The 13765-nt window shown below is 40.7% G+C and overlaps 1 protein-coding gene across 1 annotated transcript; it reads right to left on the reverse strand.

The window, feature by feature from the left end:
- Positions 1-6543: 6543 nt before the first annotated feature.
- SMIM28 (small integral membrane protein 28) lies at positions 6544-10415 on the reverse strand. The gene is made up of 2 exons (XM_081094569.1): positions 10179-10415; positions 6544-7216 (listed from the first exon to the last, which is right to left on the reverse strand). Exons 1-2 carry the CDS (start codon positions 10287-10289, stop codon positions 6833-6835), a joined length of 495 nt encoding a protein of 164 aa, XP_080950695.1. The 5' UTR covers positions 10290-10415; the 3' UTR covers positions 6544-6832.
- Between the last annotated feature and the right edge of the window lie 3350 nt (positions 10416-13765).

Here is a 13765-nt window from a genome sequence, read left to right on the forward strand (position 1 = left end):
GTGCCTGGTGTAGCTGATGGACAGGTGGGCTCTAGCCCCACCCCAAGCAATTGAGATGGTTCAGTTTTGCTACAAGAGAGTGGGAACACATGCCCTATTATATGGGATGATAAATACAGAAAGAAGCCAGCACTTACTGTGCCCTTAGGACAGACATGGGTTCTACCATTGGATCCTTCCAATGACCCTCTGAGGCAGGTCTTATTAATGTGATAAAGGAGTAAATAATGAATAATTTAGAACCAAGGAGATCCAGTGCTTAAAGTCATCCAGATGGAGAAGGTGAATGCTAATATTGGTCCTTCAAACCATCCCACTATGTGTATTGTCTGAAAACCTTGGGGAATTGGAGGAGAGGATATGTTTTAACTCTGTATTGCAGTGTACTGCACTGTGCTGAGAACAGGGCGGGGCTCAAGAGATTGTTGATGCTCCTGATGCCCAATTCTGATATGGGAAAAGTGGAACTAAACACCGCATGTGGGTTATCTGGAGTAATTTGATAAGAAATTAAGTTCTTGATACAAACTATATTGCTTTCTAAAACAATCTCTGTAGGTGTGTGTGTATGTCAGTGTGTATACATAAAATGCTTTTGCTGCACCCTACAACTTCTGATAACTTGATTTCCCTTTTTAGTTCAAAATATTTGAAAATTTTTCTCAAGATTTCCTCTCTGACCCATGAGTTATTTAGAAATGTGCTGTTTAAACTCCAAGTATTTGGGGTTTTCTAGCTATTTTCATTACTGAGTTTTGGTTTAATTCCACTGTGGTCTGAGGGCATATGTTGTATGATTTCTATTCTTTTAAACATATTACAGTGTGTTTTATGGCCAAGAGTGTGCTCTATCTTGGTGAATGTTCCATAAAAACTTGAGAAGAGTGTATTTTCTGCTGTGGTTGGGTGAAGTGCTCTACAGAAGTCCATTATATCCAGTTGATTGATGGTGTTGTTGAAGTCAACTATGTCCTTACTGATTTTCTGCCTGTTAGATCTGTTTGTTTCTGATAGAGGGGTATTGAAGTCTCCAACTAAAATAGCACATTCATTAATTTTCCTTGTGGTTCTATCAGTTTTTGCCTCAAGTATTTTGACACTCTGTTGTTAGGTTTATATATTTTAACGATTATTATGTCTTCTTGGAGAACTGATCCCTTTATTGTTATGTAAGCTCTTCTTTATCCCTGATAACTTGCCTTGCTCTGAAATCTGCTGTCTGAAATTAATATAGCTGCTACTTTTTTTTTATTAGTGTTAACATAATATATCTTTCTCCATGCCTTTATTTTAATTTACATGTATCTTTATATTTATAGTGGATTTTTTGTAGATGAAATGTAGTTGGGTCTTGTTGTTTAATCCACTCTGACAATATCTGTCTTGTAATTGGTGTGTTTAAACCATTGAAGTTTAAAGTGATTAATGCTATAGCTGGATTAATATCTGCCATATTGTTACTGTTTTCTATTCAGGGCCCTTGTTCTTACTATTTTTCTCTTCCACTGTTTTCCTGTTTTTTTGTGGCTTTAAGTGAACATTTAATAGGATTCCATTTTCTCTTCTTTCTTACATATCAATTATAGTTCATTTTAAATGCAATTTTAAGTGGTTGCCCTAGAATTGTAATATGCATTTACAACTAATCCAAGTCCATTTTCAAGTAACATTATACTGCTTTGTGGGAGTGTATTTTATAATGACAAAAATACTTTTAATTCCTCTCTCCTGTTCTTTGTATCATTGCTGTCGTTCATTCTACTTATACAAAAGCTATAATCATCAAATACATTTTTGCTATTATTTTGAACAAATTGTGATCTGATTAATTAAGAGTAAGAATAATATAAATGCTTATTTTACCGTCACTTATTCTTTCTGTAATGCTTTTTCTTTATCAGAGTTTCTGACCTATATTATTTTCTTTCTGTTTGAAAAACTTAACATTTCTTGCAAGGTAGGTAGGTCTATTGGCAACAAATTCCCTCATTTTTTGTTTTTTTAAGAAATTTTTTACTTCTCCATTTTTGAAGAATAATTTTTCAAGATACAAAATTGAGGTAGGTGGTTTTTCCCCCTCTCAACACTAAATATTTCACTCCACTTGCTTGCATGGTTTCTGAGAAGTCAGGTATAATTCTTACCTTTGCTCTTCTATAGATAAGTTTCTCCCTCCCCACCCCCTTCCCTACCCTGGTCCAATGGCTTCTTTCAAGATTTTTTTTCTTTATCTTTGCTTTTCTGCAGTTTGAATATATGCGGAGGTATAGGGTTTTTGTTGTTCATTTGTTTGTATTATTTCTGCATAATGTTCTGAGCTTCCTGGATCAATCTATGGCTTGACATTAATTTGGCAAAATTTGCCATTATTATTGCTTCAGTATTTCTTCTGGTTCTTTCCCTTTTTCTTCTCTTTCTGATATTCCCATTACAGGTATGTGACACCTTTGTTATACGTAGTTGCCTCACACAGTTCTTGGATATTCTGTTCTGTGGTGTGTGTGTATGTTTTGTTTTTGTTTTTTTAATCATTACTTTTCCATTTTGGAAGTTTCTATTAACATATCCCTAACCTCAGAGATTCTTTCTCAAGTGTGTCCAGTTTATTAATAAGCCCATCCAAGAAGACAGTCTTCATTCTGTTACCATGTTTTTTATCTCAAGCATTTCTCATGGTTCTCTTAGGATTTCCGTCTCTCTGCTGACGGCATGTTGTTCCTGCATGTGGTCTACTTCTTCCAATAGCGCCCTTTGCCTATTAATCATAGTTATTTTACATTTCTGGTTTGACACTTCCAACAACATCCGGGCCATATCTGAGTTTGGTTCTGATGCTTGCTCCGTCTCTTTTTGCCTTTTAAAATGGTGGACTTGATGTCCTGGGTAAGGAAAGTGCAGTAAACAGGCCTTTACTATTGTGGTGGTTAGGTGGGTGTTGGGGGCGTGTTCATAGTCCTGTGGTTAGGTGTCAGTCTTGGAAGCCTTTGCCGCTGCCAGGGAACTTCACCAGGGCTTCTCTGGTTTTTCTTTTTGTTTTTCACCCTCTTAAGTGGCACCAGGTGGCCAGAGGGACTAGGGCTGGCTATTTTCCTTCCTCTGCATTAGGCTAGCTGGGGCTGGGCATTTCCCTTCTCCGGAACACTCAGGCTCTGATAAAACAAGGGCAGGTGAGGCCCTGTTTAAATGGTGTCTCCTGAGGGCAGGCCTTGTTAAGAGGAGCAGAAAGTTCTGGTGGATTTCCAGGTGGTTCCGTTTCCCCGCCCCTGGCTAGAACCTGCAGGGCATTTTTCTCAGGCCTTCATTGGGAGAATCTGCGAGGCTCTTAGGGGCAGAAGGCACAAAAACGGGGGCCTTCTGAGATAGTTATTTCTGAGTTTGTCCTCTAAGCCCCGCAGTCCGTCAATTACAGTTCAAGCTTCCCCGTCGGTACTGGTTCCCGAGGAGGCTCCTGCTGGGGGACTCCTGCCCCGGTGAGTCACGATTCGATTCTCTGTGTCTGTCTGTCTGTCTCTTTGGGGGAGGTGGTTTGTGACCTTAGTTCTCTGATGGAACTAAGGAGAAATGTTGAATTTCCAGTTTGTTCAGCTTTTTCTTGTTGCTAGGATAGAGCCTTGACTACCAACCTTCTTACAGGCCAGACCAGAAATGGACTCCTTTTTCTTTTTATAAAATTATGCATTAGTGGTATTTTCTCATCCAAGGTAGAACTTAGTGAAAATGTCCACATTCTAGTCACTGTTTCTATTATACCCCCTCCCATGTTTAATCTTTTCTGGCTACAGTTATTTCTTCCAAAAGACTTCTTAGCTGTGAACAGTCTGGTTCTTTCATTTGGGATTTTCCTCAACTCCACTCTGCCCTTCTTGGGTTGCTAGCAGCCCGTACTACCCGGGCTTGCCAGCTGTCAACATTTAAACAAGGACACACTGTACACTGTTTACTCGGTTGTTCCTAATATTCTGCTTGGAAGTCCTGTTTGGTGAGCCCAGTTGACTGCAGGTTAGGCTGATAGCTTCAGAAAGAGTTTACCGAGAATGTCGGGTTATAAAATGGCTCAAAGCTACATTTATACGTCGCGTTTTCTCTAACCCTGTTACCGTATGTTTGTGTACATGGAAGCTCACCTGGATTTTGTGGCCCCTCACGTTACCTAAAGTAATGACGTTCAGCCTGGCCCTTCATAGGCGAATCACTGGATCTGTTTCTATTTAATTGGTCTAAGTGGGTCCTGGTGTCAGTATTTCTAAAAGTTCCTCGAGTTATTCCCCCAGGCAGCTAGGGTTGAAATCCACTGGTCTGTACAAGGGTCAGCACACTTGTTCGTTAAAGAACCAGATAGTAAATATTTTGGGCTTTGAAAGTCATAGAGTCTCTGTTGTGACTCCTCGATTGTGATGGAGCAGCCCCAGGCAAGTGGGCATGGCTGTGTCCCAATAACTTTGTTCATAGATGCCAACATTTTAATTCATTTCATTTTCATGTGTCATGAAATATTCTTCTTTTGACGTTTTACTCAGTTATTTAAAAAATGTGGAAGCCGTTCCTGTCTCTCAGGTTGCACAATAACAGGTTGCACGTGGGATTTGGCCTGTGGGTTGTAGTGTGGCCACACCTGGCTAAGAGTTCACCTGTTCCGCAGCTTCAGTTTGCTTCCGTAAGAGAAAATGTTTCCTTCCCTCAATCTCAGATAACATTGCAAATGAGTCCTGGCTTTGACTACTTATTTTAAATAAGTCTTATTAGAACATTTTAAAACATGGCAATACATTTCCTTAATAGCCTTGGAAATTGTAGGAGTTGACATGCTTTTTTTCTAGAAGTAGCAAGCCTGGCTTAAATGGTGTAAAGCGGTAGGAAGGGTGTGCTCTCACTAATATAGAGATAGTTGCAGGGTTAATTCAGCTGCTCTGCTGAATGCAATCAACCCAGGGGTTTTCCATCTTTCTTCTTCACTGTTCAGTATTTGCCCTGGCTGTTGTCTTACCTCATGTTTGCAAGATGGCTGTAGCAGCCCTGGGCATCACATGCAGACACATAACATCCAGCAAAGAGGCAAAGTGTTTCCTTTCATGTGTCTATTTTTAACATTAGGCAACCTTTAAAAAAACAAAACAAAACACAAGCCTTTCTCCTGGTAAAGGCATCGAGATCTGCATGATTAACTATCAGGATGTAAGTCCCCTGATGTTGGAGGGCTCTGGTCTGACTTACATAGGTGGCTCCAGGATCCCAGAACCAAATCAGGGTTCTGTTAAGAAGGAGAAGGAAGACAACACAGTTGGGAGAGAATCAACGGAGTCTCACACAGAACTAGAGCCTTAGGATTAAAAAAATAAAAATAAAACCCAAAGCAGGCTGTCTGCTGAGCCACTCATTTCCATTTATTTACTTACTTCCCTTAAAGACCGCAAGGGAATTGTTCCATATAGATCTCCTGAAAGAACTTGCATTCATTTGAACTCAAATAGGTTACGTTTTGCTTCAGTCCTCCAAGGTACTATTATTCCTACATTTATAAAGAAATGTATCCTATTTTAGATTATTTTCATAAAACTGTGCCACATTGCATATCTAGCATTAAAATGTTCACATCCAAAGCGGTTTAAAAAGCCACCATTTTCTGTTCATTGACTGTGAAAAAAAGTAAAAAAATATTTTCCCAAAAAGTTATATTGTGGAATAAGAATTTAAGGACTGGACATGTCACCCCCCAGCCTCATGGGTATTCTGATCAGTCTCCCAAGTGGCACGTGACCCACCTCCACCTCCCCACGTGAAATCACAAAGGGGGATTTTCATCTAGTCCCAACTCAGCTGTGCTCATCCTACTGTGAGGCCTGACCCCCGGTCGGGGCATGGACTGGAATTCCCATTTGTGGTTTTCTGGGAGAACGTCTGGCACCATGGGAGGTGCTGCCACCCAGGGCAGAGAGGCCGGCTCTGCCTCTTCGGAGGCATTGAACATCGGACTGCTCACTTAGACTCCCTGAGCTCTAGTTTTGACACCTGTGAAGCAAGAGTTTGAACTATGTGATTTATAAGGTTAGAGCTAATCCATGTTGCTCAGGTGACCCAAATTCTGACCTTTACCTTCCAACGCTACACGGATTTCTACTGTGTGAGTGCTGCTTGGTGCGGGCCTCCCTCGGTCACAGTGTCCCCTGAGATAGGGTGTCAGAGCAGCAGCTCTTCGTCCCCCGCTGTTGCAGGGCGAGACGTGCCCACGCAGCTAACCCTACCCTTCCCACCCCAGGAAGCAAGAGCCACACTAAGGAGGAGATGATTTGAGAGAGCTTTATTATTTTTTGAACAAAAATGTACGCAAATATCTGTACTTTCATTATTAATATTGAGACATTTCACCATTATTCACAACACCGTGGACCACTAGGCTCCAGAGGTGTTTTTTCCTCCTGGAGCTCTCTAGCCGCCCGAAGGCCTCGCCCAGAAGGGAGCAGGAGGCCCTGGATAGGCCTGTGTAGGAGGAAACGTTTTTACTTGTGGCAAAAACAGTTATCTTTGGCTTCTCAGCATTTTTCTGTTGTCTCTTCGGAGCTAGCTCTTATGCTCACTAGTAATTCTAATTCTTTTTCTCAGCACACATAGAACTTCCCTTTTATTTACTTTTTCCTCGCGAGTGTTACACATCATAGAAGAGCCCGGGCATCTTTAGCACAACCTGGGCAGGTTTTTCCTTAAGGAGCTGGAGGACGGGTTACCTGGACTGGCCTGTGTCCAGCCTGCCCCCAGCCCCCTGTCCCCGGCGCCCGGGGGTCGGCCTCCTGGTCCATGCAGGGGGAGAGCTGGGTTTTAAATGGTTTCCAAGAGCAGTTCAGACGGGCTCATGCAGGCCAGGTGGCCCCTGTTCCTCCGGCAGGCCCAGGCCGGGGGCCTCCTCCCCGGGCGGGCTCCTGGTGGCCTCCTCGTAGGAGGGGGGCAGACACGCGGACAGGGGGGCCGCCTCCGCGGGCAGGGGCGAGTAGGGGAAGTCCTGCTCCCCGCTCCAGGGCAGGCCCGGCAGGAAGTCCGCGTCCTCGCCCGCGGGCGGGTGCTCGGCCAGGTCGATGCTGAAGACCTGGCCCTGGGCCCGGGGCGCCCTGCAGAGGCGGTACAGGAAGAGCAGCAGGAAGGCCAGGAACAGCACGATGGTGGCGGGGAGCAGGATGCACAGGAAGGGCTCCACGTCGTCTCTGGCGGAGCTGATCTGCTGGGTGCCCTGGAGTGAGAATGCGACCGAGTTAGGAGACGGCGAAAGACGCGCCCTGCCTGCCTTTCATCTCTCATTCTTCTCATCATGACTCGCTCACTCTAGAAATCACTCGTTCGTTCCTTCACTTATGCCAATGAACTTGAGCCTCCATGGAATAAAGCGAAGTGACAAGATAAAGTACGGATTTAACATGTCCAAAATTCACATGGATGACACCCTACAGTAGTTCCCCTAAAGGATACATATTAGAATACATTTTAGAAGGTAGGCCCACCACGCATTCTTTGAATAGCTCTATTTATGTATTTTCTTTAGCATTAGACCAATAAACGTTTTATTGCCACAAACGAATCCTATGGAACTTAATTTCTTTAACTGTGGAGCAAAATCTGACATGTATTTATATCACAGGTAAATAACATTTCTAATCTGATTTGATAGCTGATTCTTATAATGATAGATTTAAATTTTTCTTCTTTTTGTTCTTGGAATATTTGTAGGATAAAAATGGAAAAGTTTGAACTCTTAAGGAAAAGAATTGCACATAAATTCTTGATTTTTAGTATTAGCTCAGAAGGTAATTGTGAGTCCTGATGGAGTAAATACTATAACAGGCATGAAATGATACTTGAATAGCAAGGTAGAAAAATAACACAAAAATAAATACTGTTGCAAATTGCATAGATGTTACTTTACATGAAGCTACTAGGAAATAACGAAATATTAAAAAGCTTCTTTAGTATATAAAGCATACAGCAGCAAATGTAAATATTTGTACCCACTTCTAAGAGGGAGATAAAAAAAAAATTAAAGCCTTATAATTGTGTTTAAGACAACAAAATACTAAGCTCCTTACCGACTTGTTTAAAATAAAACATAATAAAACTGAGCTGGGTTCTCTTGATTTTGGTGGAAAGAACAATTGTTTTTCTGATCATGACCTTCTCAGGGACTGGCTTATCTAGCATTGACTATATAATTATTTTTACTTCTTAAAGAATTTACAAGTATGTGTGTTGACTGAAAATTGGGTGATTTAATATTTGTGCTGCCAGATGTTTGTCTTTGGTAAGATATTTTAGCTTAAAGTGCACAAAAATAAAAGGTTTTGTTGGGAAGCGTAGTGTATGGGTTTGAGCACTCTGGCTTTGGATTTCAGAACACTTTCTAGGACCTGTGTGACCTGGGTCACTCGCTGGTGCCCTCTGGGCCTAGGTCTTCTCTAGGAAATGAAAATAACATTTTTGAATGGGTTGGCATGAGAATTTACTGAATCACTATATGTAAAGCACTTGGTATTAGGTGTTTGTTATACATTCCTAAGTTTGTATTTTAATACATAAATATTTTCAGAGAAAATATATTTTTATGTGTGTGATTCTTAATCTTTCTAAACTATGGATTCTTTCTGTTTTCTCACACATAATCTAGTTTATTATCAGAACTATTCACTTAAAATCTGTTGTGATGTAATGAGAGACTTTGATTACAAAAGCTGTAAGAGTAGACGGACTCATAAATAATTTACCACAACTTTTAAGAAATCAAAAAGCAACTTAACTATGTTTTCTCTCTCTAAATGAACCATTAAAAAATTTAAAGCTATTATCTCTTAGTACTAAAAAAAATCACTCTTCAATCTTGATAAACATGGGCCATTTTGCATGATTTTTTTTTAATTCCCCATCCCTTTTATGGATGATCATAGTTTCTCAACAGTTGTGGGCATCAACATTTAAATACTCTATTACAGACTGGAAGTTCAATATGCATAAGACATAAAGATACTTCAAATTCTATTTAACAGGTTTTATGTAATAAACCCTGTTATTCACCATTATGCCACTTTTGGTATTATCAATACTAGCTGCAAAAATTTGTGAGAGGAGAAATACCACAGTCTACTCCTGTAATCAGAACTTCCACGGGCAGAGTTAAATTGTCCAAATACTGAGGGGCAGTGCTTATCTGATGCAGCAGATTACGACAATTTCTTGAGATAAAGAGTTCCTGTTTTCCAGTTAGGAGATGCGTAGAGCTGCAGGACACATTTATGGCACCCTTAATTTGCTTATTTACTGATTCATGATAGGTTCAAATTGTTCTGCTTTTTCAAAGTGCAGAATGGACATCTTTACTTCTTTAATTAGATGTCCTGATTTGTTCACTTCCTTCAAAGTGGTTTCTTAACTTTTAATATATCTCTGATGTGTACATTGACGTAAAGACATTGTTGTTCAGGGAATGTTTTAAAGGAATATCCAGTTAAAAGTGTAACTGCTGAAAAAAATATTATATATACATGTATAAGTGTTTTTCTGTAAAAGGTGGTTTTGCAGAACTTACATACCAATCGGATCAGCTGATTTTCCAGAAAACAAGAAAAAAGGTCTGTTTCCCTTTTTCTTAAGGGATAGCGGTCCCACTCATTTCCCTACTGATGATAAAATTAATTCTGAGTCTTAGGTTTCTACCAATATTTTACCTTAATGCTTCTCAGCTTGAAGCTTCTTTGGTGATTTCCCAGACAGAACAGAGCAGCTGTCTTAGTTGAGACAGAACCTCCGTAACCCTTTGCTACCCTTTTGGAAGTAAGATCTTGGCTTCTCTAGAAACAGTGGTCATTACTCAGCCGGAGAGCCAAGGAAGTTTCTTAGTTTCGTATGTGTAGACATTGCTTACTGTGCAAAGAACAAAACTGTAAAACCAAGGCATAACATTTTGTTGGCCCCTAACTTCAGGTATTCTTTGACATACTTGATATATCAGGTATTCTTAGAATATGTGTGTCAAAAGAAATACAATTTCAAGTTACTTCCTTAGACCACGCCAATCAGTGAAATCGGATTTTTGTCATACCCACCATGTAACACGTTGCCACTAAGTTTTAAGATCCTAAACATACAGGCATTGTTGGTTTAAACCTGATGTACTTGGGGAAGAAAAGGCAGAAGTCAGAGGTACAGACCTGCAGCTGGGTTTCCTGAAGAGGTAGGCTTGGTTCGCTCGTCAGCCACTCGTAGGTGCCCCTGCCGGCATGCCCAAACTTCCTCCAGCTGCTGCCCAGCAGGCCTCGCATGTTTTCATCCAACCGGTGCCCCGCTTGCCCTTCCACCTCGCTGCCCAGAGATCAGCAGTGCTGCTCGTTCTTGGCCCCGGTCCAGCTTGGATGTGCTGGGCTGATGGCTGTGGGTAAACTCGTTCTCTAATGAGTGACAACAGGGAAAAGAAACCAACCAGAGAGACCTCTCAGGGCTGATTGTATGTAAATTCAGTGCCTCTGGATTTGCTTCGTGGCCTTTATCACTGTAAGGGCTGGCATCAAATATCAGATGCGAAACAGGTTTCAGGCAGAGGAGTTCTCTGCGTTAGCACCATAATGCAACGAATGGTCTTAGAGAATAAAGACCTGATTATTTTTAGACATAAGACCCTCTCCCTTCCTCTCCCTTCCCGCATCCTTCTCCAGAGACAGAGCTGAGCCAGAAAAACTACCCAAACTGAATTTCCTTTAATTATTCCTGGATAATATGGTACAGAGAGAAGGGGTATTTGGTAGAGAAATAAGACTCATTAATAACATTTTAGTGAATTATTTAGATGAAAGATGCTAATGATAATGTTGTACAGAAGCCAGACAGACAATAGCTGAGACTGGCTGGAATGTTTACTGGTTTCAATTTTTTAAAAAAAAAAAAGATCAAATTACCGATACCAGAACAGTCTGACTATCTTGTAAAATATAACATTATTTGTAAACGTAAAATAAGAAACATTCAATGTAAAGGGTCACAGAAGTAACTTTGGGATGTTTACTTCTACATATTTGCAAAAACATTTAAGACGTGGTTGGATTCTCTTTCCTTTAGGTAAGTAAGCTTAAGCTTCACATTTTTACCCAAACTGTTGACCTCAGCGTTGAAACTACCCACATCCTTATTTAAGCATCATTCCATCCAAGTGATTGCCATGACGCTGAAATAATATTTCTTAATTGGGCCTTTTTTTTTTTTTTTCCCCTTAAGAGTCTCAATCACTGGCCCCAGTTGGTTTATGGATAGGTTTTGGGGTGGTGAACTCTGAACTTTGCAGATACATCTAATATTCTTGGAAGGATCCATAGTGTCCACTGCCTTTTCAAAAATAGATGCTCTCCCTGCTGCAATTTAGTGCTTTGCCAAACTTCTTATTCATGATAAAAGTTTGCATTGAATTTTTCAGTGCCTCAGTCAGCATCCTATTGTAGAACTCCTTTGTCATTTCATCCTTTTATTTCTTACGAGAGGCCCAATGCACAAAATTCGTGCAAGGGGCTCAGCCCTCGCAGAGGCGGCAGCTTGCCTCAGCCCTCGCAGCCCCAGCTTCGTCCGGAAGATTGTCCTGAAGGACATCCAGAAGGTCATTTGGCTGTCTGGCCTAATTAGCATATTACACTTTTATTATTATAGATTGAGGAGTAAGTTGATTTCGTGCTTTCAGTTAAAATGTTGCCCTGTACCATTGATGTGTTTCTATTTTAAGTCAAGCCCATATCCTCACACTGATAACACTAGAAGCACCTGGCCAGTCCAGTATTTTCTTTTTTGCATGTCACTGGTTTTGCCAATATTATGACCTCAACATGGACCATCCTTCCCCACCTTATCTACTTACTTAAACACCTTCAAATTGGAAGTCTGGATCAAAGGCATTACATATGCATCTGCAATGTTGACTCTCCTCCAGCACTGAATGAGTAAGAGAAAAATTCTTGCTTCCATGGATATGTTTTTGGGGACCAAGAGAAACAAGTTATGCAAATAAGAAATATATATCAGAAGGTGACAAATGCTATAGAGAAAAAGCAGTGAAGGAGCAAAATAAATGCTGAAGGAAGGAGAGCATTTTAGAGGAGGAAGTCAGCATCTCTTTGTAGGGAAAGTGATAGCAACAAGCTATCATTTAAGGGGATTGAGCAAAGAAGAGAGGAGGGAAGAGCATTACAGACCAAGGGAACAGCCAGTACAAAGGCCCTGAGGCACGCACATACCTGGTAAGTTCTTACAATGCCAGTGGTCAGGGTGGCTGGAGCACCCAGCCAGGAAGAAAGGTCAGAGAGGATATGTGGCGGTGGGAGGGCAGCACGGAGTGCACGGTTGATAGAACATTGTCAGAAATTTGGCTTTTACACTAAGTAAAAAGGAAGAGCCACATGGAGTTTTTGAGCAGAGAGTGATGAGATTCGACTTCACTTTAAAAGGATCACTCAGGCCTCTGTGTGAAATAGAAATAGGGGTTAAGGGCAAATGCAGGGAGACCAGTTGGGGGCTTTTAATAATTCAGGGGAGAAATAATGGTCCCAGGGTAGTAGCAGTAGAGGTGGTGAGATTCTCAATTCTAGATATATATTAGGGGCAGAGCCAGGATTTCTTGATCTGAACATGGTGTAAGATGAAAAAAAAGATCAAGGATTCCGTTTTAGACTTGGGAAACTGGAAGGTGACCGCTGTCATTTGCAGAGAGTGGAAAAAACGAGAGGGCATGTTGTCTTAGTTTTTAAAGATTGGGAGTTGAATTTCAGACCTGGTAAGTTTGCAATGAGTTTGGATATTTGAATTTGGCATCTAAGAGTGAGGACTAGGCCATAGAGAATAGTTGGAGTTCATTGGCAGGGAGATGGTATTTAAAGCTATGAGACTTAATTTGCAACAACATGGATGGACCTAAATGGTGGTATGCTAAGTGAAATAAATCAGACAGAATAAAACAAATACCACATGATTTCGCTTATATGTGGAATCTAGAGAACAAAATAAATGTACAAACAAAACAGAAATGGACTCATAGGTGCAGAGAACGGCCTGTGGGTTGCCAGATGGGAGGATGGTTAGGGGACTGGGTGAAAAGGTGAAGGGATTAAGGAAGTACAAATTGGCAGTTACAAAATAGTCACAGGGATATGTAAAGTACAGCATGGGGAATATAGTCAATAATTTCTCAACAAATGTGGTTCCAGGTGGGTACTAGATTTATTGGGGAGGCGGGTGTCACATTGTAAATTATATAAATGGCTAACCACTATGATATCTACCTGAAGCTAATATAAAATAATACTGAATGTCAACTGTAATGGGAAAATAGAAATAAACAATTTAAAATAACTATGAGACTTAATGAGATTACCAAGGGAATGAGTGTCTATAGGATGGGGGAGACAGAATGAGTGGCCAGTAAGGTAGACAAGAAACCAAGAGTGTGTGGTATCTGGGAATTGAAGGGAAGAAATGTTTCTAAAAGAAGGGAATTATCTCTATCTCAAAAGCTACTGTATGGTCAAGTAAGATGATAAATGATATTTACAACAGGATTTAGCAAAATGTGGGGAAAAGGCGTCTGTCATTGATTATTTTGACAAGAGCAGTTTTGGTGGAGTGGTTGGGAAAAACCTTACTGTAAAGGTTATAAGAGAGGAAGGGAGAAGAATTGGAGATAGTGAATATAAACAAATCTTGGGTTATTTGGCTTGAAAGGTGGGCAAAGATGTAATACTGAACAGAGACATGGAATCACAAGTTA

This window comes from Myotis nattereri (assembly GCF_964212035.1).
Source record: "Myotis nattereri genome assembly, chromosome: 6".
Lineage (NCBI taxonomy): Eukaryota > Metazoa > Chordata > Mammalia > Chiroptera > Vespertilionidae > Myotis > Myotis nattereri.

Excerpts from the sequence above, each read along its gene's own strand:
- SMIM28 (XM_081094569.1), bottom strand. The coding sequence starts at position 10,289 with ATGCGAGGCCTGCTGGGCAGCAGCTGGAGGAAGTTTGGGCATGCCGGC. Across the intron at positions 7,217-10,178 it reads TTCAGGAAACCCAGCTGCAG|GGCACCCAGCAGATCAGCTC; the intron begins GTCTGTACCTCT and ends TTCTCACTCCAG.